Genomic DNA, 23971 nt, shown 5'->3' with positions numbered 1-23971 from the left:
ACAGCATCATGAAGGTCCTGGCAGCCACCCTGGTCACTCTGCTCCTCCTGGCCAGCTGCTCCTCATCTGAAGGTCACCTCGGTGAGTCCAGCATCTCTGATTCCTTCCCAGAGAGCCCCAGCCCTGCCAGGGGGACGCTGGTGGCTGTGGGGAGGGTTGGGGGGTCTGTGTCACCCTGGGGGATGAAGGTTTGGAGCTGGTGGGGTTCTTCCAGGGGATGTGGCAGGAGATGGTAAATCCCTGGAGGGGGCAGAGGCTGTGCTGGGATCTCACCAGGGCTGTGTGTCTGTCCCCTGCCCTCACAGATGGTGTCCCCAGCACCTGCTGCTTCAGCTACCAGAAGCAGCCCGTCCCTCAGCGCCGTGTCAGCTCCGTCTTCGTCACCAGCAGCTCCTGCACCCACCCGGGCGTGATGTGAGTACCCAGCACTGCCAGCACTGCCAGGGGGGAGCTGGGCTCACATTTGGGACACTCGGGGTGCTGCTGGTAGGACTCAGATCCCACTGCCTCAGCCCAGCACCTCAAGACAAGTTTTTTTTTCCCCGCAGTGTGGTCACCAAGAAGGAGAAGCAGGTGTGTGCAGATCCACGGGCACCATGGGTGCAGGAGCTCCTGAAGCACTTCCAGAGCCCGGAAAAATGAGCCTTCCCTGCTGACAGCCACAGATCCACCCCTGCATGGCTTCCAGCCTCGGGCACAACAGAGAAGATTTGACCCCCAGCCTTCTTCAACAGGGAAAATTATTTTATTTAACTTATTTAAGTTAAACTAAATATTCTTTTTCTAAGAACAACAATTATTTAAACTGTGTCAGAATAATACACTAAAATAAAGATAATTTCAATTGTATCCATGTGTCTGTTAATGAAGGGTCAGTTTTGATGACTCCTTGCACCAAGGTGGGAGAAGGGAGCACAGGGACCCCTGGGTTTTCTGTTCCCCAGCCTGGGTTCAGCTCTGGTGCCACCCAGTTTGTCCCCACAGGTGACACCAGTGTCTCACCTGGGGCTGCCAGTGGTGGGTCTTGTTTGGGGAATGTCCTGGAAGTACCTGTGGAGCCACAGGAGAGTTTGGGTATGTTCTATGGGATGGAACATCCTTTGCTCAGCTTGAATCACCTGTCCTGGCTCTGCCCCCTCACAGCAGCCCCTGAGGCCTTGATGAAGGAAAACACCACTTAGGCACACAGCTAAAACATCAGTGTGCTACCAACATTATTCTCATGCTGAATCCATATCTTAAAAAATTATAATAAAATTGAGCTGTAAATCCTTCCCCAGCTACATTGTCCCACACCACAGGTGACACCACCAGCCAGTTTGTCACCCAGCAAAAAGGGCACCCATCCAGGACACAGGACATGGGGACAGCACACCCAAATTTCTGTGCCACCCAACTCTTCGTTAACAGGCACGTTGATATAATTGAAACTATTTTTGTTTGAACTTACTGTCCTGACATATTTGAAATACCACACCTAATAGCCGCCTTATGTAAGTTCAGAGATATTTGTGGTGAAGGAAATGCAGTAGATTTCACTCATCTGGGCTTCAGGAAGACACTTGAATTAAGGCCAGACAGTAAATTAAGAGCAATGGCAAGGAAGATGTGACTGGCATATGAAAAGTAAATTTGGTCAAGAGCTGCCTGAAAGGGGCATGGTAATTGCTTCAGCTGAAAGGGGCTGTGTCACGCTGAGAGGGGCTTACCCACACAGTTCTTTGAGTTTCTGCCTCAAAAAATATCCTGCTTGACATTTGCATTAACGACCTTGGCACAAAAAGCAGGAGAAGGCAGAGGAAATGTGCTGATGAGGCAAAATGAGATGGGATCATCAATCTAGAGCAGGCCAGGACATCACACAAAAGGATTCAAATGACCTTGAGGGATGGAGGAGGGATCCAAGGCAGAGGTGCAGAGTAGGATCCTGCTGGTGGGGCTGTGGATAACAGGAACGGCCACTCCAGTCCAGGAGCAGGGAATGTCTGGGGCTGGGAAAATCCTATGGCACATTATCATGAGACTGACATTAAACAGTGTGAAAAGAGTTAAATGCAAAAGGTTTGGGTTGAAAAAGGAGGGACTGACCCATGTGAAGGCACCAGAGGTTGAAAGGAGGTGCAGGGTGTGAGGACAGGCTGGAAACTGCCTGGGAATACCAACAGAGGGGAAATCAGGTTTGCATAGGGATGTTGTGAGGTTCTCATGCAGGTTTCTGACCCAAGATAAAAACCAAGCACTGCTCCCATGGACACCAGTCCCACCAGCACCTTCCACAAACCATCCAGACTGGAGCTGAGATTCCTCCCCAGCGTGGACTGGCTTGTCTTTACAAGGCCCTATTCCCAGAGCCCTGTTCTCCAAGGAGTCCCTCCAAGCAGCATTGCTGTGGAATCCATCATTCTCCAAGGCTGCCCAACCACCAGCAAACTGCTCTCCTTCCCAGGGAAAGCACCAGATTCATTCCCCTCCAGGCCTGGTTTTGGTATGAGCTGCCTCACCCTGAAACTGGCTCAGCAAAACCCTTCAGTCTGGAGCCACAGCATAACAGCACTTCTGCCAAATTTCCTCCAGAAATTCCTTTCTGGACACTCCCACCTCTAACACCTCTTTCTGTGCCCAGAAGGAGCAGAGCTGAGGCAGCCTCTGGTGGTGCAGACACCCCCATTTCCTGAGCTGACCTCTTGCTGTTTCAGCTCCCTAGGGCTGAATTAATTTTGTGGTTTCAACCTTTTTCTCTCCACATTCCCTGTGTGTGCCCATCCCAGCTCTCTGGCCTTGCTACCACATCCCCAGGGACTTGTCATCATCACTGCAGTCCTTGAGAACACCAAATCTCCTTTGGGATCATCAGGGGTTTCTATTTCTTTCTCTTCTTTCGGTTTCCTCCACATCGTCATCTCTGAGCAAGTCCCTCAGAGCTTCCTGGGCCACCTCACTGCTGAACTGAAAGATTTTTATAGCACTATTTTAAATTTTCAGGCTTTTTCTATCTACTTCCTCTTTCTCTGAAATTTCTCTTTCGAATTTAGTGGGACAAGACTAATCCTGGGGTCTGCTTGGATCCCTTTCCTTTGCAACCACAGGATGTGGGACTGACACACATTTCAGGAAGAATTAGTTGTGTCCCCCCTGCTCTGTGAATCCCAGCACCCATAGCATCCCTCCACTCCCAAATCCCAGGCAAAGCTGTCTTTCTGGACACTCTCTCCTGGTTTTTTCCCAAATTTTCGTTCTGTGAATTCCCCAGCAGGACACGCTGTCAAACCTTTGCTTTGCTTTTAGGACCAAGCCAGGAGTAATGGCAACCAGCAGCCTTTTCCCATCCTTTTCAGAGCCATTTTTTCCCTGCAGCCTCCATGCCTGGACCCTGCTGGGTGTAATTCAGCATGACAAAGCTTCCTCCTCCTCCCAGGAGAGGCATCACTCCTGATTCAAAGTGCTTTTTGGTGTGAAAACTGCTTTTTAGCCTGGGCTAAATGCCTCAGTGCAGTGCCAGGGTGGGATCCCCTGGGTGCCCACTGTCCCTCCAAAGAGCTGACCCTGCTACCCCCAAAAATGCCTTGCAGGAAGGTGGGAAAGAGTCCGGACAGTGCAGAGAACCAGAAATAACAAAACACAACCAGGCTTTGTGTCTGGGCCTGCCTTTTCTCCACAGAGCTGAGTGAAAAAAAAACAAGGATTTTGCAAGTAAGGGCTCATGACAGCTGTCCCCACACCAGGACTGTGTCCCCATCACCAAGAGCAGCAGGCTGGGAGCTCAGGTGACAATGACAAGTTACAAGTGCCAGCCTGGAGCTCCATGCACACTCCTGAGGTTGAGGCACAAGTGCCAGGGATGCTCTGGGAAGAACACAGCCTCCAGCAAATACCTGGGGCACGAGAGCCAGCAGACCTTGGTGGCTCAGAGGGCACAAGGCTGGGGAGAAGCCGAGGAGTAACCCAGCCCCAGGGGTGTCTGCAAGGAGAAAGAGGAAAACATTTGCTCTGGGTGTGATTCTGCAACAGGCCAAGATGTGCGCTCACCCTGCTGCTGGTAAATGGGGTCCAGAGCAGCAGCACGGGCAGGAAAGGATCAGGATGACTCAGGGCTCAGCCATAGATGTGGTGGTGCCCAAATTCCAGGGCCAGGTCAACCCTGGATCATCCAAGAGGTGAAAATAATCTGGGTTTTGAGAGACAGGGCCCAGCAGAGGATGTGCTGCCTCTAAGGACTGAACAGCATTTGAGCTCAGGAGCAGCCTGAGGAGTTTCCCATCTGCACAGTTCCCATCTCAGGGTTTGGGAGGGAAGGGAGAAGCCCTTGGGGTTAGAGCACATGGTTTCTCAGAGAAACAGAGAAAGCAGGGCTGGGGAGACTCAACTTCCACTCACTGTGTCACTCTAGGAACAGACTTCCCCTCTCTCCAGGTGATCTCCCAGCACCTCCTCACTGCTACAGGGGTTTTTTCTCCCGTTTTTTCGCTGTTTGAGATGAGAACATGGTGTCCCTTCCAGCCAGAAAACAAAGGATGAAATTGTTCAGTGACCCCTGTGACCTGTTCTCAGGGCTCCCTCACCCTCTTTGCACTGCACACCACAATTCTTCTACGCTCTGCAAATTTAACAACTCCGTGCTTGTTTCAAGCAGCATTAATAAAAATATCACATAGCACCAGAGCTGTGGGGTCCCACACGCTCCTGGAAGTCAGGGGTGAAATCCACCCAAGCCATGACAATGACAATGAGGTGTCAGAAGCATTAGGAGATTTTTTTGCAATTTGGGGAGCTGGCTCATCCCCACGGGACCGAGCTGCTCATGCAATAATCCCTTCCCAAAGCACATTGCTCACAGATTTTGAATCCCTGTCAAAAATGATGTCAGGTTAAACTCTAGGAGAAGAACAGGAGCAACAGTGTGGGAACATAGGACTTGGCAGAGATTCCCAAGGATTTCCCAGCCAGGTCTTCCCGAGCCCGTGCAGAGCAGCACTGCAGCACCATCTGCTGCCTGCTGCTCCCCAGCTCCTCCCCAGGCAGCTGAGAAATACCCCAACTCTCCAGGGCAACAAATCCTGCAGCCACTGATTAGGAAGTGGATCTGTCTTCTGTTCTTGGGGAAAATCAGGGCTCAGGCTCCTCACACTTCCCTCAGCTGAAGCACAGTCTCAGATCCTGTGGTCAATGTTGAAGGTGAGTGTGAACAGCAGAAGCACCAACTTAAAAAAATTAATTGCTGCAAATATTTACTCAGGGTTTAAGCAAATTAACACCCTGCTGGCACTTCTCTTTGCAGCGGCCTCCCTGCAAGGGCACAGCACATCTGACTCCACGTGGGACTGTGCACTTCTCAAGCTGATCCCAGCTCCTCCTGACCCATCTGAAAGGTTCACAGGAGATTTCAGCTCCTCCTGACCCATCTAAAAGGCTCACAGCAGATCCCAGCTCCTCCTGCCCCATCTCAAATCTTCCAATACCCATCCCAGCCTGCAGGAACGTGGTGCTGCACAGGAGCAATGCACAGCAAGGACACAGCAGGCTGAGAACAGCTTGTAAAGGCAGGTTTTGCATTTGAGCTGGCAGGAGTGTGACCTTGTCCTTTTCTTCACTGGGATTCACAGGACTAAGTCCAAAGAAATAAATCCAAGGTGCACATGGAGCAGGTCTGCTCCTCTGGTCCCTGCTCCATGGTGCAGCTCAGACACAAGAGCAGAAGGAAGGCTCAGCACGTGTGAAGGATGAGGGTACAAGCTCAGTTGCCTGTGGTAAGACACATGCCAGAAAAAAAGAGGGAACAGGAAAAGAAGAACCAGGGGAATCCCAGTATTTCTCCTCACCCCCAAATCCGAGAATGCCACATTCAAAGATGCTGCAGCATTTTCTGGCTAATAGAGAGATGGTTCATTGTCCCAAATCCTGGCCAATGCCCCCTCCCCAGCCTTGGGACCATGACAGCATCTGCCTCATCATTCTGGCATCTCTGACAGCTTCTCCTTCTCACACACCAGGCTTCTGCAGACAGCTCAGAAATTGTGTGTAACAGCCAATACTCTGCAACCATCTCGTGCCAGATTGAGCTGGGAAAGAACTAACACAGCCCAAGCCACCCAGCAAGTGCTCCCAGGGCTGGGGGCAGGCAGGGCAGCCCTGCAGAGCACTCCTGTCCTCTCCACAGGCAGCTGCCATCCCCCTCTGTGCTCAGCCTGCTGCAGATGTGTACAGAGGAGATTTGGGTGTTTGTTCTCCAAGCCTGCCTTGTTAATGCTGGAGGAATATTGACACAACATTCCCTTCAAAGCAAATGGAAATTGAAGCTTTTTATTGAACCTCTTTTTTTTTCTTTAATCTTAGCTTTTAGAACAAGATATTTAACAACATTACCATTCATTTTTACATCACATGTCACAAGTTCAGCTGGGCTCCTGCAGCTTTAGCTGCAGCTGAATGTCATCTGCTTCCCCAGAAGTCCTCAGAGTGAAGATTTATGGAAAAGCAGACACTTAAACACACACAAAACCAGAAAATGCAATTGGGTTTTACTAATGAGGCAGGCTCTTTGCTGCATGCATTTGTTTCTCCACCAGAAACAAGTCCCACTTTAGCAGACACCAACAGCAGTTTTTGTCTTTGTCTAACTTGGGAGCTGTGTTGCACAGAAGTGGGAAGCCAGTTAATGTATGCAAAGTTTGCTCGAGCAGAAAATGCTTGATCTGGTCAGGGACTGGAAGAACAGAAGCTTTGCATTCCAAACAAAAGATTCCCCCAGGAATGGGAGGTACTTGAAGATGTCCACTTCTGCATCTGGAATTAAAAGCTGAGATTTCTCACAGAGAAATGCAAATCAATTAAGTGAACCAAGAAATGTTTGGGGAGGAAAAGGAAAATATTTGGCAGGCAAACACTAAAACGTCGAGCAGCTCTGTGGGAGTCATGTCCCAGGGACTGGACCAAAAACATAATTAGTCTGTTGTGGAGATAAACACCAAGCTTGTGTTCTGTTTTCTCATCCCAAACGCCTCCTGGGCACTTGCTGCCTTACATCCTTCCTCCAGCAGCAGAGCTCCAGGTGTGTGAAACACCAGGGGGAGGAAGGGCTTTAGCAAAGCGTTAAGAGCTCCTTCCAAAGTGCACAAGTAGTAAACAACATTTCCTCTGGGTTTGCACTGCTCCCAGCCACACTGGGGGCACGTGTGGCATTCCCAGCTGATGTCACCTGCCTGGGAGCTGGATGGCAGCTCTGGATCCACAGTGCCTTGTCTCTCACACCTGGCAGCAGCCAGAGCTGCCCAACAGAGGTAAAAAGTCCACCAGTCCCACCAGGCTGGCAAGGAAAGGAAGGGCTTCAAATGTAGATCACATCTGAGTCATGCTGCTGAACCTGCAGACAAATCAAAGAGGGGGAATCATTGCTGGCTTAAAGTAACTGCCTTTGGTTTGGGTCTTCCTTTTCTCCAACTCTGGAGCCTTTTGCAAGATGCTCTGCAACAGCTTTTTCTTCCCTCTTTAAACAAACGTATTTGCCTCACCCCTGAGTTTAGCCTTAAAAGTTGCTTCTGTTGCCTCAGGAGCTACTCCCTCAGCTATGTCCTTTAGCTCTAAGCACACCAGCCCTGAAGGAGGCATTGAATGTTATATTCAGGAGCTTTTAATTGATCCTAAACCCCTCCAGCTTTGTTCAGATAAAGCACAGCAAATCCATCAGGCTTTCCCTATTCCAAATACCTTGCCCGATTAGCATTGCCTACAGACAGCTGATTTCCTTCCCACTGTTTCAGACCACATTTCCTACATTTCCTCACAGCTCTTCTTCATTCTTCAGCCCAGTGACATTTCAAAGCAGGTGGTTTCCTCCTAACACCCAGCTCATTGCTCTTCAGGCCTCTTTGACAGGGAGCACGTGGAAGAGAAGTAAGCTTTTGGGAGCCTGGGTATTTATTGGTCTCTTCCTCCCTGCCTTTTAAAAGCAGAAGACAGGCACAGTACGTTTTAAGCTCTCTATACCTGGGAGCACATTTCTCATTTCCAAGTCTGGCTGGTACAAATAAAATTTAACACAGATCCTCCTACTGTGTACAGACATCTCTGCTTCATTTACCAAGGCTTACAGCTTTGCACTCCAGCTTAGATCAGAAGTGAGAAAAAGCAGGCAGCCTCTAGTTATAAACATTCCCAAATGATGTGCCAGCACCAGGGGCTCCAAAATCCTGCAAAAGCCTTGTCAGCTGTGAGGCTGGGACAGAGCAGGACAAACCAGGACCCTACAGGCAGCCACCCTCTCTGAACTCCCAAATTTTAGGCAACATTTAGGAATTTACTTAGGAATCTGATTACCTTTATAATCTGTTTTCTGGTTCCTGTGCCCAGACTGTTGGCAGCCAAGGAATTGGCTTGGGAAGGTGACTTTTCCACTGGCACCGTGTGCTGAATTTTGTTGGTGCAGGACCAGTTGCTTGCAGTGTTTAACAAGTAAGCAGGGAAATGTCTTTGAAGATTTACATCCAATGAATCTCCAGTTTCGAAGGTTTTCATCCAGGATGGGGCCTTTAAAAGAAAAGAGCACATGGAAATTTAATGCCTTTTCTATATCAACACTCATTAAGCCAAAAAGAACATCAGATGAGTAGTCAGAAAATAAAGGCCATCTTTCCTCATAATTTTTCAAGTTTCCTTTCTGTCTCTAAAAAACCATTGACTCAGAGTCATTTTTGCTACATGAGGGACAACCTGCAGACAAAGCCAGCCCTATTCCTGCCCTGCTTCAGGAAGAAGCTGAAGAGTTTATTGAAATAACAAGCAACTTATGACAAAAATCTGGGTCCAGTTCCTCATTGCCATCAAAAAAAAAAAAAACAAACCACCAAGGATTTTATGACTTTCAGCAACCACAAAGCACATGAATGCAAATGTGATGCAAACTGTAAGAAACCACATTTAAATGTGTTAGTCACAACGATTTCATTTGCTCCAAGACCTTAAACCCTGACTGTGATTTCATAATCATAAAATAAGATGATTATTTTTTGCTGATGGTCCAGGTATTCAGCACAGGAAAAAGGCCTTTAAGATTTTTGTTTTCACATTAATTTTCCTCTATAAGTGTTCATGCTTTTAATATTTTATCAAGGGTACTAAAGGCTTGGACTAGACTATAGCAGCTCCCTTTGGCACACCCACACTGTTCCATTTTAGGGTTCATGCTGAAGAAAGGGGCAGGGATTCAGGGTTCTTACACTTCCTAAGGAGCAATCCAAGGAGCCCAGGACTTCATTCCAATGATTACAAAGCCCAGCCTGTTTTTCCTCCAGTTTCAGAGCATGAATTTCAGACTTCAGTTCTTTCAGTCGATCTTCAAATTTCCTGCTCTTTTCTAAGTAGTCCAGCCTGGGTCCACACATTGGAGACAAAAAGTTTAGGGTGGCACAATTTAACTCAAGAACAGGTGTTTGTGGGAGGACAGTTGGGTTTTTTTGTTTCATTTTATGTTTTATAAGTAAAATGAACTCTGGCAATGCCAGCCTGGCTCCCCTGATCCAGTGACAAGAGGTTTCACTTCCTTCCTTTTTGCTTCCTAACTTTTTACCAAGCATTTCCTTCCAGACTAAGGGATGTCTGATGGATCAGCTCCCAGCAATCCCACACTTTAGCACTGGAGAGAAATTTCTGTCCTCTCACGTGCTGTTAATTCAGAAAAGTGCTTTGTCCCTGCCCAAGGCAGAAGGTTCTGGATTTATCATGGCTTGATGTTACCAATAAACCCTTCCCCTGTGTGCAAAGCCAGTCTGACACAGACATCACCCACACCAGCTCAGTAAAAGGCCTCCAGCCGTATGCACATCCCAAATTACTGAAAGATGAACTGTGATTCCCAAAGACCTCACTGCCTTTCTCACCCATCTGCACCACAAGCATGCTGATACCTCTCTCTCTCAATCTCAAAGGAGAGTCTCTTGAGGTCGATGTCCTTCAAATCCAGCTTGATGGATCCCTTGTCAAAGGTGGCATCTCTGCTGTCACCTGGGGAGTACTGGGGGTACTTGGCCATGTGCTGCAAGAGGCAACACAAGCACTGTCAGTCAGATCTGATGGACTGACTTGGGATTTATCTCCTCAGTTCTGCAAGAATGCCATGTTGAGCTATTTCCTAAGTTTCTGAGACACACGGATGCTCCTGTAGCCCTTTCCCTGCACCCAGCTGAAGTCCACAACCCACAGATCCAAGAGCAGGGATTTATCCTGGCTGCAGTGTTTCTATTTCAGCACAGAATGGAAACCCAGCCTCAGCAGGGCTGGAGCAGAAGAGGGAGTTGGGGCACAGAACTTCAGCAGTGCTTTCTTGCTGGGGACAGCTTCACCTGCTTTGCCTAAAGCCAGATGGATGTGCCAGGATGACACAGCTGGCTCAGCACAACCACATCCACAAAAACTGCCTGGCTGAAATGGCACCATGAGTTAGACTTGAAGGCAAGACAGCCTCTGCTCCCTAAGTCCATCATCAGTTCTGGTTTTAACTTTTGCCTTGCCTTTCTTGCCATCCTGAACAAAACCAACTTCCATCCTGTCTACACTGCTTTTCCACACCAGTTTTTCCCCCAGCTGGATGCAGCCATGCCACTACTCAGCTTGATGTGGGATATAAAAATCTCATCCACACATGACTATCCCCAAAGATGAAGTAGTGCCCAGTGGAGCAGAACTTACAGGATAATTAAGCCTGGTTATGTCTAAGAGCTTCTGCTTTGCTTTGCGTTCAGCCTCCCGGGCTTCGTGCAGGTCTTGTTTCAGGTGCTCTGCTTCCTTGGCTCTGCAAGAGAAACATCCTGAGGGCTGATGGTTTCCAACCAACACATGGATTTCAGAGCTCACCAGCTTCTAGAGAACAAGTCCATTCCTGTGTCATCTTTACACCAAGGCACTTGTGAGAGGACGCTCACACGGAGAACTGAGTGGGCACAGCAGGACAGACACTCCTGCACAAAGTGGCTGAATTAACATGATTTTTCTACTCCTCATTTCCATGGACTCAGTTACAACCTGCTGATAGAGATTCTCTCCAGGCCATCAGAGATCCTCCCTGAGGTGGGGAGAAGCTGCTCTCTATTTTGGCAAGCTTCTTGGCAGTATCCTAAAACAAGAAGGATTTCTTAACAGGGTTAAAAATCCTCTGTCAACACGCTCTACATGTTCAGGGAAAATGCAAACGCTCAGAGTGGTTTATATTGCACATGACTTTACCTGGTTTCACACTTCTTAAAGATCTGAAAGAGAAACAAGAGACCATTCCCTTGATACTGACGAGTGAAAACAGCCTCATATCTCACAGGGTATAGAGAGTAAATTTAGATAGGTAGCCAGTGCTCATTTGGTAACACTAAACAGAAGATGCTTCTGCATTCTGGATCTTTCTTGCTAGACATCTCTACAGCTTTGCATCTGAAACTTGACCTGCAATACATCAGCAGCATCCAGGTGGAACAAAGCAGGCACGAGGAGGCTTAGTCCCTCTGAAGTGTCACTTCAGGAATAATTCCCCCTTCCTGGGCTGTGAGGAAAGCAGCACTCCCTGCAGCCCAGCTGAGAGCACACGGTGCCCGGGAAGCAAACCCCACCTCCTGTCAGACTCCTTCACCAGCTTCACCGCGATCAGCTCCGCCTCCCGCATCTTCTGCTCCATCAGCCGCTTCTCCTCCTTGCTTTTCAGGGCTGTGATCTCCAGCCTCTGGCGTTCCTGCTCAGCCTCTGCAGCATTCTGGGCCAGCAGCTTGGCCTCTTCTTCTGCAATCTGGGCTTTCTCAGCCAGCAGCTCTGCTGCTTCCTGGGATCGGAGCTGGGGAGAAAGAATTTCTCTTAGTTCCTTGTCTAGAACCTACAGAATCACCCCTGCTGGCAGGCAGGCAGAAGACATCTTTTACCAAGAGATCAAGTGATAAAATATTATTTCTTAAATAAAAACCAGACACAATTTCAGGATCTAATGTTCTTCCTCCGTTCCAGAATTTCCTGTGTCTCATCTCTACAAAGCAAAGAGAAAAATCTTAGAGCTGGACAAAGCTGAAGTCAGCCCCTTCAGTTGCCTCTTTCTCCCAATTTCAACTCCAAGATTGTTTCCTTCCACGCCCCCAACCTGAAGAGAGCACTGTGAGCCAAATACAGGGAGGGAATGGCTCACAGATTAGGGCAGATCAGGGTTTTTCCAGGGATTCCTGCATGCCCTTTCCACCAGTGATCAGAAACTTTCCAGCCTTGTGTGAGCTACAATCCCTGGTGTCAAAAAAATCCTGCTTCCAAACCAAGAAAGCCCATCAAGCACAAGAATATCCAGTCTATCTCACCAGGGCCTCGTTGGCCTGCCTGGCTTCATCTTCCAGCTGGAAAAGGCGCCTCTCCAGCTCTTCTTTGGCTCTCTCAGCTTCTTCTCGGAGCTGCTTCTCCCTGGCCAGCCTCTGGTTCTCCATCTGGAAGTAGGATGAGCAATAGTTGGTGGGATTGCAGCAGAATCTCACCTGGGCCTGAGTGAAATGCATCAAAAGAAGAAGGGGCTGCTCTCCTGCTGGGATGCTCACCCGAGATGCTGAAGCTGCCTGAACTTTGCAGCACAGAGCTCCTCAGGGAGGCACTCCTGCTTATTTCAGACTGCTGGGAGAGCCCTTGGATTGATCTGTTTTGTACCCCAAATCTTTGGGATCACCTCTCCACACAAACACCTCTGACCTCCTCAGATGCCACAGAGCTGTTCTCACATTCAGTCCTGCTGCACTTCCTCACCTCCCACACACACACTGGTGGAATACAGGAGCAGCAAGGGCACCAGCTGCAATAATAATCACTGTCTTCAACAGAGGAGCAAGAAGAAATTACCTTTTTTCTAGCTTTTTCTTCCCTGGCTTGTGCTTTCATTTGCTGGATCTCTATAGAGTCCACTTTTCTCCTCCTCATAAATAGGTCATGGTTTCCAATACACAACTGGAAAATCTGGACAGGAAAGGCAAAGCAAATGGGATTTTGATGGATTTGTGCCCCTGCCAGAGGGACAAAAAGCCCCACATTGGCTTCACAGGACAATTCTGACTTCAGCACAAGTGCTGGCAGCTCCAAGAAAATCAGCAAGCACCCAGGGCAGGGTCATAGCCAGGCTCACAACAGTTGAGGTAAGTTTGTAACATGATCAGAGATTGCTCCTGTCCTTCATCTCCCTCTGATCCCACTGTCCTGAACTCCACAGGCTGATCAGGCTGAGATCCCAAGATCACAATTTTGTTTACAAACAATATTTCTCAGTTCGGCTCAGCTTTAAGGCAGCAAAGCAGTTCACTCACCAGTTTGTTCACTTTGAGTTGAGAGGAAAAGAACTTGAAGACTTCTGCTTTTTTGTCAAGGGGTTTAATAGTCAACTACACAGGCAAAAGGAAAAAAAAGATAAAGGAAGCACAGTGAGGAGGAAAGTTAAGTTGAAACTATTAAAACCAAGGCAAACTTGAGCTCATCTCCACTTCTCTCTGGGGAAGCAGTGATTTATGTCACAAATAGGGGCAGAGTGAGGTAAAACTGCTCCTCTCCATAGAATCAGGCTGTGTTGAAGGATAAACCCCCAGGCCCACCCCGGTGCCAGTGTGGATGGGGCTTTTCCTGATGCCACCTGTGCTCTGCCCACTGTCCCCAGAGCTCTGGAACAAGCCCTGGTTATCAGGAGAACAGGACACAGCAGCAATCCTGCCTTAAAGCCAGAGAAATGTCAAACCCCTCTCAGAGCAGCAACAATTGAAGAGATAAACATATGTGTTAAGGGCCTAAGGACTTGTTCTTCAGAGCAGCAGGTGAAAGTCCTGCAGACTTCCTCACTTTTCCAGTCCCAAGCTGTTCCCAGATGCCAGGCAGAATTTTCCTGCTGCCAGCTCAGTGCTTCACTCCACACCTTGAGCTCTGCTTGGCTGCAGAACAAAATATGCCCCCTCCCCTTTTTTTTTATTTTAAGGTCCTGTTTTCTGTGCCTCACAGGTTCCCTGGCACTCTATCCCTCTAATTCGTTTGCAAGGTAATTCCTGTGTAATTCCAGGGCATCTGAGTCACCAGGATCATAAAGTCCTAGAGCTCCTTTCACCCTCCAGGTAATGACTGGCTGCTTTTTGAGAAGCAAGGCTGTGATGTGTCACTGAATAAAGTGAAGCTTAAACACAGGGCTGCCCAAATTCCCCGCAATAGGGAGTTAAAAGCAGTTTATTCACAGATCTCAGGGGAAGTTTGATTATATCAAAACTCTTTTGGAGGAGGCAAGCCTGTAGTCCCTTCTGATTTAATGGACATTAATCTGAAATCTCATCTCAGTTTTAGATCTCAAGTTTTCTGTGGGCTGTTTTCCAAAGGGCCCACAGAAAATGGAACAGTCTGTGCTGCCCTTTTCCTGACAAATTCCAGGTATTCCAGTACCACTAGTTTCCCTGGGTTTGCTTTTTTTCTGATTATAACCTTGCATGCAGCCCATGATTTGGACTGAGAATAAATTTTCCCCACTCCTTCACTTTCTAGAAGCAAAAGCTGGGCTTCACAGTGAAATTGCAGTGGTGGGGAGTGAAATCATGTCCCAACAAAGTGAGAAGTGAGGCAGAAAGCCATTAATATCTCCCTGCATGTCTCCTCTTGCCACTGGGCTCCAAGCCTCAGCTTCTGCGTGTGCTAACAGCATTAAGGTTTTATGGATCATGGAATTCCTGCTGGGATAACTGAGGAAGCCAGGCATGGTGGCATTCATAATATCTGTCTTTTTCAGAGATCAACACATTTGTTTTGCAAAGGCCAAGCAGCAGGGAAGGAGGCAGAACAGAGTCAGAGCTCAGAGCAGCCTCGGGGAACCGAGGTTTCCAGCTCATCTGCAAGGCAGGGATGTTATTTTTAGTTTTGTAACAAAGCTCCCCAGGATTTTCCCCTTCTCCCCTAAAATAATTTCAACAGAGGAAGCTTTCAGCCTGTTCCAAGAATCCCAGTCCACACCCATGTCTATGGAAAAAGAATAATACATCAAATCCATCATACCTCTTTCTCACTACAGGAAATGTTTCTGATAGAGCTCCATTCAAAGGATTTATTGGGGGAGAACCTGTTATTAATGCTGTAGATATGAATACCTTTGGCATCAACTCCAAGCAGGAGATCTGTGTGGTTTTTATTTTGCTAAAAAACAAGAGAGATCAGTAAATGGCATTTTTGGTGATATTAAACAACCACAGACAAGAAGCAGATATTTTAATATATGGATATTTATTTGTATTTTAGGAAATGGATGTTTATATAAAATATGAATGCTGTCAATGGTAATAATAAACTCCTCTAGGCTGCTTATAGCAGCTCAAATTATTTCTCCTTCCTATTCCATACCTGGAGTTACCCAAAACTTTTGCCAGGTTTTAAAATATTAGTCTTAACTATTTCATTCACCTGCTCATTTAGCAGGCAAGAAAACCAAGTCAGAAGAAAACCAGCAGCAGGGAAAAGCAGAAGTCAGGAGTCCCAATTCCAAACTCCCTGGAGGATTTTAAAAGAACAGCACCATTATCTGCAGCAAGTGAAAACTGCTAAAATAAGGCACTTACAGCAATTGGGAAATAATTGACACCGTACATTTCCAAGTCTTGGGCAATTTTCAGGTAGTTCATCTCGGCTTCATCCCTGGAGAATAAAGCCATGATTATGAAATGCCTTTCCAGCCTTTCTCTCCTGGCTGACTCTCCATTTCCCACTTAGAAAAGAACAGGCAACCTGGCCCTTTGTACAAACTTACTTCAGTTTTGCCATCTTCCTCTTAATAATAGGGGAAAAAAAAAGATAATAAAAACAGCATCTGGACAGAATAAAGGCAGTAAAGTTGCACCTATTTCAAAAGATGACTCATGTATAGTGTAATCTTCATTAAAATTCATTAAAAGTCTTATCCTTGTGTTAGTTTTGCCACTCCATGTCTTGGAAAGCCACCCTTCCATTGTTTTCCATGAATATATTTCCTTCAGGAACTAGCATTTATTGAGAAATGAGTCTTGGACAGAGCTTTTGGCCAAGGCCAAAGAAGAGTGAGCTCTCTCCACCACTTTTCTTCTCCCTTCAAGGTAAATCAGTACAACTTGAGGAAAATAATCAATAAAATAATGCTAAGAAGCCTCCAGAACAGAGACAAATGGAACCCAAACATTAGGGAAACTGCCTATAGGTGCTAACACAGCCTATTTATTGTTTAATTGCATTTCCAGATGGGCTGAATTACACTGAAGACAACAAATCCCATAAATAAACGTAAGGGGTTTCCAAGAAATCCAAAGGTTTCCTACCTGGCAATCCCCCTGTGCTCAGCATACCAAGCAGTGATCTTCTCTTCCCACATTTCTGCTGTCAGCTGGTACTGCCTGAGCACCTGCAGGGCAAGAAAGGAGGTTGGATCCCTGTGAAAATCCAAATCCAAGTTCTGCCTCTCCCAAGCAAAGAGAATGCAGAGGTGCAGTTCACAGTTTGGTCATTTTGCAGAGTTTTTAATGCTCTGGTTAATCCCCAGCAATATTTGCAGTGCAAAGAGGAGATTCAAAGATTTGGTTTTGTATAAAATTAACTCACCCTTTTAGGTAACAGCTCATCATGGGCTAGAAAGCCTGGCTCGTGGAAATTCGGGTCGTAGTCACCATACTGTCCCAAAAAAGAAAAGTTATTGCAATTTGTCAGAGGCAGAACATTGAGGGAGTTTGAAGTGAAAGCCTGAGGCAGATTTTATTTTTGTTCCCCTGCACACATCCCCTCATCTGAGCAGTCCATGGAAAATCCTTCCAGCCCCTGTGCCATGCAGGTGGCTCCAACACAGCCACTGAGCCACTCATATGTCATTCCCAACCTGGAAAACCTTCAGTCCCATCCTGGAAACCTTAAATGCCCATCCTGGAAATCTCAATCCCAACCTGGAAACCCTTCAATGCCCATCCTGGGAACCTTCAATGCCCATCCTGGAAATCTCAATCCCAACCTGGAAACCTTCAATGCCCATCCTGGGAATCTCAATCTCAACCTGGAAACCTTCAATGCCCATCCTGGGAATCTCAATCCCAACCTGGAAACCTTCAATGCCCATCCTGGAAATCTCAATCCCAACCTGGAAACCTTCAATGCTCATCCTGGAAATCTCAATCCCAACCTGGAAACCTTCAATGCCCATCCTGGGAATCTCAGTCCCAACCTGGAAACCTTCAATGCCCATCCTGGGAATCTCAATCCCAACCTGGAAACCTTCAATGCCCATCCTGGGAATCTCAATCCCAACCTGGAAACCTTCAATGCCCATCCTGGAAATCTCAATCCCAACCTGGAAACCTTCAATGCCCATCCTGGAAATCTCAATCCCAACCTGGAAACCTTCAATGCCCAACCTGGGAACCTTCAATGCCCATCCTGGAAACCTTCAATGCCCATCCTGGAAATCTCAATCCCAACCTGGAAACCTTCAATGCACATCCTGGAAAACCTTAAATCCTGGAAACTGTAGGAATCTGAAGGAATCTCCCAGGAATTCACCCTCCAAAGCAGAGGAATGGGAGCTGCAGCACAAGGACAGCCCTGCTAAATTGTGTTCACCTCCTGCCACTGTGCAAGTCGGGCTCTTGGTGGCAAGAAGGGAACAGAGCTCTGAGAGACACAAAATATCTCTGTGTCCTCCCATTGTGAGCTCTGTTTTTAGCACATTCTGCATCCATGATTATTTTTAAAACAACAGGTAATCACTCTAGCCTGGAGAAAGATTACACTAAAATGTAAGGCCCAAAGAAATCCCCTAAACTGCAGAAGCAAAGTAGAAAAAAAATCCTTGTAGTGGCATTTAATGTTTATTTGGGGTTTTTTTTCTAGCTGTGCTTGTACTTCCCAACTTTACCAGCAAATTTTAATCCTGCTGTGTTTTACACACCACCATGTAGATGTGTTGGTTAAACCAGAAAAAGTCAATTAAAAAAGAGATTTTCAATGCACAAACCTTGGCCTGGACAGCATAAGAAGCCAGTAAAACTGTAGCTTCTGGTGAGCAATAGATTTCCTCATCCAGGATCTGCTTCTTAACCTAAACCAACAGAAAAAGGGAGCAAGTTCAAGAAGCTCCAAGTCAGGACTTAAGTCAGGCTTGAAATGGAAGCAGACATGCCCAGACTATAACTTGGCACCAAATATCACTTTTAGGAGTTAATAACAGCAACAAGAAATTGGCATTTAGGAACACAGGAAGCCTTTAGTTAGCATTGCATTTAATGAGACCAAAAATGCCAGTCAGTTCTCTCCACACACTTACATAAGGAGTCCTATAAAAGAATACCCTGTAAAACATCAATTTTATTGTCTGTGCTTCATTTCTTTTAACAATCCTTCTCTTTTTTTTTTTTTTCTGCCTGCTTTGGAAAAGTCAGCTTTGCATCACATCAGACATCAAATTTTAGTTTGGGAGGGAGCTCTGGAGGTCAGGTCCAAGCAGAACAGACTCAGGATTGTGCAGCTGCCATATGAAAACCATAAGACATGTTCTCCAGCTTTCCAGAATGAGAGAATAAAGGAGACCCTCAAAAGAGAAGCTGAATAATAAAGCACTCAATTTATTCATTTGCAATGGTCTAAGCACAATCAGACAAAGCTGAAGAGTCTTTCAACATTGTTTTTATTTTAATAACCTGTGGTGCCACCAAAAGCAGAGGTGTAATAGTTTGCAAGGTGTTGTTTGATTTTAAATCGGTTGTGCAATTTCTGTTTGAAAACCTAAAGAGGGAAAGGGAAATTAATCTTCCCAAATCCTCCTCTCAGGTGTATTTAGCTTAGGAACAAGCACAAGACAACAAAATCTTTCATAGCTCACAATCTTAAACGTTTCCAAATAGAAAAATGACTTGAGCAAGCACAAGTTCTGTTTACAAACACACCTCTGTAGGTGCTGGGGACTGAAATGAACCACCAAGAAAGTTTTTGCTTTTAAATTTAGTCCCTGGTGAGCACAATCTGTGAAGGTGAGTTGCAGTGCAGGGAACATTCTAAGTTGCTAAAATGGAAAGAATGAAAAGATTTTTCTTCCAATTTGGAAAGCTCCAGCTTTCATTCTCCACAGTGCAAAACATGCTCCAGAATTTAGAGCAATGTGGATAAATCCCCCATAAGTGTCTGGGGTTTTTTTTTTTTTTTTTTTCCTGATCAGTTTCTACAAGGACTTTTTGTTAAACTTCATGAAGAAGCAATAAATTACCTTATCTTTAAGCAGACAATATTTAGCTTTAGTCACTGACATTTATTCAGGTATTTATGCCACATTAATTTGCAAAGGTCTGAAGAGTCAGGAGAGCTGAAATCTTCAGGCATCCAGGTGTCTGTACATGTTTTTCCTATTAGCATCCAGGTGTGAGCTGAAGTTCTTACAGTCAGGAAACTTTGCAAGTTACAATTTGTTTCAGCCTTGTTTTCCTACTTTGGAATGAGAAGAATTTGCTAATTGCATATCTGCTAGTTAAGGCAGGTTCAAAGAGAAAAGAAAAAAAAAGGTGGAAAAAACAGGATTAAAAGAGTAAGAAGAGTGCAGCTGTTCTCATTCCTATCCAAAATTAGCTGAAGAAATAAATTGTGAAGTGGTTTAAGGTTCTGGAAGAAGTTCTGGTGGGTGTCTGAACCCTCAGAGCTGCAGCATTTCCCATTATTTCATTAGTACATCCTCCTCAGGGCACAAGGGAATTTACTGGGTTTATTTCCAGCTGCAGACTGAATTTACCCCAGCTACCTGCACAGACACATCCTGCTGGAATAAAGCAACACTCCAGAGGCTGGAACTTCCAGAGGGACTCCACAGAAACTCAGGAGAGAAGCTGGATGTCCCAGACACTGGAAGTGACCATCCCAAACTCAGCTATTGAGGTTTTCCTCGTTGATCCACCTTTATTTTTAATAAAGCTCCAAGAATTTGCTCCTTCGTCTGCTTTTTGATTTGCTTTTTTTGAGCTCAAATAGTGTCTGCTGCTCTGCTCCTCTTAAACCTTGCCAGGTGAACAAACCTGCATTTCAGAGTGCCTATCAAATTCCATGATGTTTTATCCCTACAGTCCAAAATGAAGGTTTAGGGAGTCCTTGTTTTCTAGAGGTTTTGCCCTCCAGCACATGATCTCCCCAAAAGCCTCACAGTTCTTCCAGCAGTTCCAGCTTTGCATGAATTTTTATTTTTAACATATATTAAGGAGCAAAACAAGCTTAGAATATTCAGGTTTAGAATTATCCCCCAAACTGCTGGGTGTTGTCACAAAAACCTGCAGAAGATGAAACATTCAGCTTACCTGGACATAAACCCACAGCAGGCAGCACAGATGTTTGTATTTCATAAAAATAATGTCTACAAAGTTCTTGATACAGCTGAAGCAAGCAAAATTATCCTGAGCTGCCAACAAGATCAAAGACAATGCAAAAGAACTGGGGGAAGTACAGAAGGAATCCATGGTTCAAAACTGTTCCTGACCTGAAGGAAGAATAAATGCTGGGTAATTTCCTGTAAGAGTTCCTCTTCTACCTTCTCTGGGTAGAATTTAGCCAAAAAATGAAAGCTAATGGGATCTTCTTTGGGGATTTCTTGATCTAAAACCTGTTTGGAGATAAAATAAAATCAAATCAGCACCAAAAAGGATACATAAGTGTCTCAAGGTAATATTCCTGAGGAAAATCAAAAAGCAGCCAATAATCCACTTAAAGCAGTCTTCCCATATTTTAGAGGGAAGGGTAATTCTGAGCTTTAATCTAACAGAAATCAGTGGTGATTATTGTGGGATGCTCCAGGTCAGATGGGATAGAAGCAATCAGAGCAAATAATCCTATTTTTGCCTTTAAAAAAAAGCTACCGTGTCAAATTCTGAGTTGTCATGGAGTACATCCCTTTAGCTCCCACGCTCCAGAAAATCAATATTTATAGAAGTAAATAATTAACTATCACCCATTTTGTGTCCTGTACCTTTTTGTCCATCTTTAACCATGTGCACATCCCTTTAATTGTGTACTGCAAGCCAAAGAACCAAGTCTCCCTTAAACCAAGAGCTCGACACACCAGGTCAAACAAATCCTTTCCCTTCCACTTCATCTGAAAAAGAGGAAAATCAAGGAAAAAAATGTATGTACTAAATGAATTTGCTCCATTTTAGCCCTTTCTCCTATGAAATCTTATTTCATCTTTAAGTTTTTAATGAAATATTCTTGCTGCTGCTGTGTTCCACCTCCTCTCTTTCTCCAGACACATCCAAAGCAGCTGGAGTCATTTAACCACCAAGCACTTGAGGGAATGAGGATTGTACCACTGATTTCCTGGGATGTAGCAAGTCTTTGTTAATATTTGTCCAAAATTTTGACTCAATGGCTTATACAAATTGCAGAGACTGTGAGCAGAATCCAGGGGAAATCAAATCAGGACATGGGGTAGGAATGCTGAACAATGAGGGTAGATCCACCTTTCACACCCCTCAGGTATTTCAGTGGCACCAGGCCAAGCCTTTATCCTACTCTGATTTAAATGAGTCTTCTTAAATGGTTTCATTTCAATTTAGCAGCCACAGAGGGCAAGCTTTGATTCAAGGTCCCAAATTCACACACATCTGATGCCTTGTTTCTTCCACCAAAGAGGCTGCTCATCAGTTTCTTCTATTTGACCACATTTCAGAAAGATGATTTTATCTAAAAAATGCTAAAACTAGAAACTGAATGGCAAAATAAAGTGAACTTTTAGGCAGTATTTGAGTGGAAAGCTGGAAATCATCTCAGCAAAAGAGCAGTGTCTGGGGAGAAAAGAGATGCAGCAAAGGAAGGAATACACAATTTGTTAACAAGGACTCTGATCTCTAAATCAAATTTTCCAAATCCCTTATTTTCACAACTCTGCCTGCAAGTACTCCAGAGCAGTAAGTCATACAAGATTAATCTATTCTGTTTCTGAAAGACCTAATAAATTACATTAAATGGCTCACAGAACAGTCAGCTCTCACTAAAACTGCCAGTCCCATTGGAACTGAGCTTTCTAGCTCCCCAAAACACCTGAGTGTCTTGTTTTGCTGGATGATTAGGAGTTAATTAATCAGGGACAGTTCTGTCCCTTCAATAGTGCAGCCCAATTTATTTAGCAATCGATCACTTATTTTTCTCCAGACATGATTTCCCTAATCAATTTATCAGATAGCCATAATTAATAGAACTGCAGGTTTTTTCATCAATCATTTTTTATCTTCTGCCCAGACCAACCAACCATTTCAGTTAAAGAACTGGAGTTTGTAAATGGCAAATTGGAACAGAATGTCCCAGACCAATAAAAGTACCAGTTTATAAATTATTTTATAAGCAACATCTTAGCACCAGCTTTGACCAGTTTATCCAAGCTGGAAGTGACTTAAGAAGTTGTGTCAATTGCAAAAAAAGAATAAATAAATAATTTCATGGAAAAGTAGGAATCCTTATAAACAACTGGAATGCTTATGAAGAAAGCAGGTTTAGTGTTAATTTAGCTGTGTCAGTCAAATGGATTTCATTCAAACAGCTTTCAATTCTGAACAGAGTTAAGAGAACACATCTGAGATTCAATAATCCATTATTTATAAAAATAACAGATGTTTTAAGACCATCCACGAGCTGATAATCCATTTTTTTTCAAGCCTCTTGCTAATACAAAAAGGGCACTCCCCAACTCCCCAGCCTTTGCTGACACTCTCACCTCACAGCTGAACTCCATCTCAGCATCCACTGTTATAATTCTGACTTTAAAAGTCTTTGGTTGCTTCTTCTTCAGGCCCCTGATGGACATATTTTTCAGCTGATGAGGGCAGCCACACCTGAAATCAAACATTGAGGGATGGAAATTCAGCAGCATTTTCTTGGTTAGATTCCAGAGTAGGATGAGTCCAAACATGCAGAATAAAGTCACTTTAGAGATGTATTTTTTGTGTCTAATAAGGATGTTGAAAAAAAAGCCTTTAAAATTAGCTTGCTCCTTAAAGTAAGTTGCTCAGAAAATGTTATTGCTGTCTTTTCTCAGATTTTGGTTATCACAAATAAAATTCTCTTTCCCAATGGTCTCTGCAGCATCTCCACTCAGTAGAACACCAGAAAATGCAGCTAAACTTTATGATGTCAAGTCCAACACAATCCTTTTCCACCAGTTATGGCTCCTTCAGCAATTAAACTATTGGATTTCTTTATAACATGAGATTTTAACCCCCTGAAATGATACCAATGCCAAGAACACATGCATTGAAATTCAGCTGAATTTACCACATTCTCTCGTGCTACTCACTCACAATGACAAAAGTTATTTAGAACAGGAATTTTCTCAGTGAAGATCTTGTGAAATTAATTTAATATTGAAGAAGATGACAGAAAATTCCATCAGAAATCTTTCATTCTAAATGTAATCACCTCCATGCCACCTAAAAAAGCCTGAAGAGATGCTGCTTCCACAGGCACAAGGGTTTTGTGGAAACCAAATATTGAAAGCTGGAGTTAAATGATGGTGTGGATCTGCTCCAGGCAGTTTTCAGGCATTTCTTTCTGAGCATAGGAAATCAGCCTGGAAAGGTTTTCTGCTTCCTTTTACTTTATAAAATTAACAGGTCAAACCTGTATAATGTAGTGAGAATCTGTGAACTGTACAGGGCAAGAGACTGAGGCATTCCTTGTTTCCTGCAATACAAGACTATTACAGTGTGGCAGAATTCCAATCTCTCCTTGAGGAATTCCAAAATAAAGCCCTAGTTTCAACTTAAAATTTCCATTTGTCTGCACCTTCCAGGATTTTATAAAATATTTTGCTTCTTTTTTTTTTTCTGCTGAGGTCTAAATTGGCTTGCAAATGTAGTGATTTTCCACTTACTTTGTTTGTGCCCCTCACCCAAAAATTTTGAGCAGTTAAATAGTAGGAGAAATAGATATGGAAGTTTTTCTTTACAGATTCTATGGAAGTTGAGGCAGGGAAGAAATAAAATAGTTACCAAATCAT

At 44.9% G+C, this 23971-nt stretch overlaps 2 protein-coding genes across 2 annotated transcripts; one reads left to right on the top strand and one right to left on the bottom strand.

The window, feature by feature from the left end:
• The first annotated feature begins 8 nt into the window (after positions 1-8).
• Positions 9-642, top strand: LOC134052715 (C-C motif chemokine 3-like). The gene is made up of 3 exons (XM_062507343.1): positions 9-81; positions 306-414; positions 549-642. The coding sequence occupies exons 1-3, from the start codon at positions 9-11 to the stop codon at positions 640-642; spliced, it is 276 nt and encodes a 91-aa protein (XP_062363327.1).
• A 6679-nt stretch (positions 643-7321) lies between these two features.
• On the bottom strand, positions 7322-23971 carry LOC134052423 (merlin-like). Its single transcript, XM_062506856.1, has 18 exons — positions 23964-23971; positions 22691-22808; positions 20951-21076; positions 20465-20587; positions 17969-18052; positions 16570-16638; positions 16290-16372; positions 15561-15636; positions 15004-15141; positions 13293-13367; positions 12835-12948; positions 12309-12431; positions 11586-11803; positions 10678-10780; positions 9897-10024; positions 9210-9360; positions 8311-8520; positions 7322-7357 (listed from the first exon to the last, which is right to left on the bottom strand). Exons 1-18 carry the CDS (start codon positions 23969-23971, stop codon positions 7322-7324), a joined length of 1983 nt encoding a protein of 660 aa, XP_062362840.1.

Source organism: Cinclus cinclus, chromosome 22 (assembly GCF_963662255.1).
Source record: "Cinclus cinclus chromosome 22, bCinCin1.1, whole genome shotgun sequence".
Lineage (NCBI taxonomy): Eukaryota > Metazoa > Chordata > Aves > Passeriformes > Cinclidae > Cinclus > Cinclus cinclus.
Note: the sequence above shows the minus strand (reverse complement) of the source record. Positions and strands in the feature narration are given on the sequence as shown.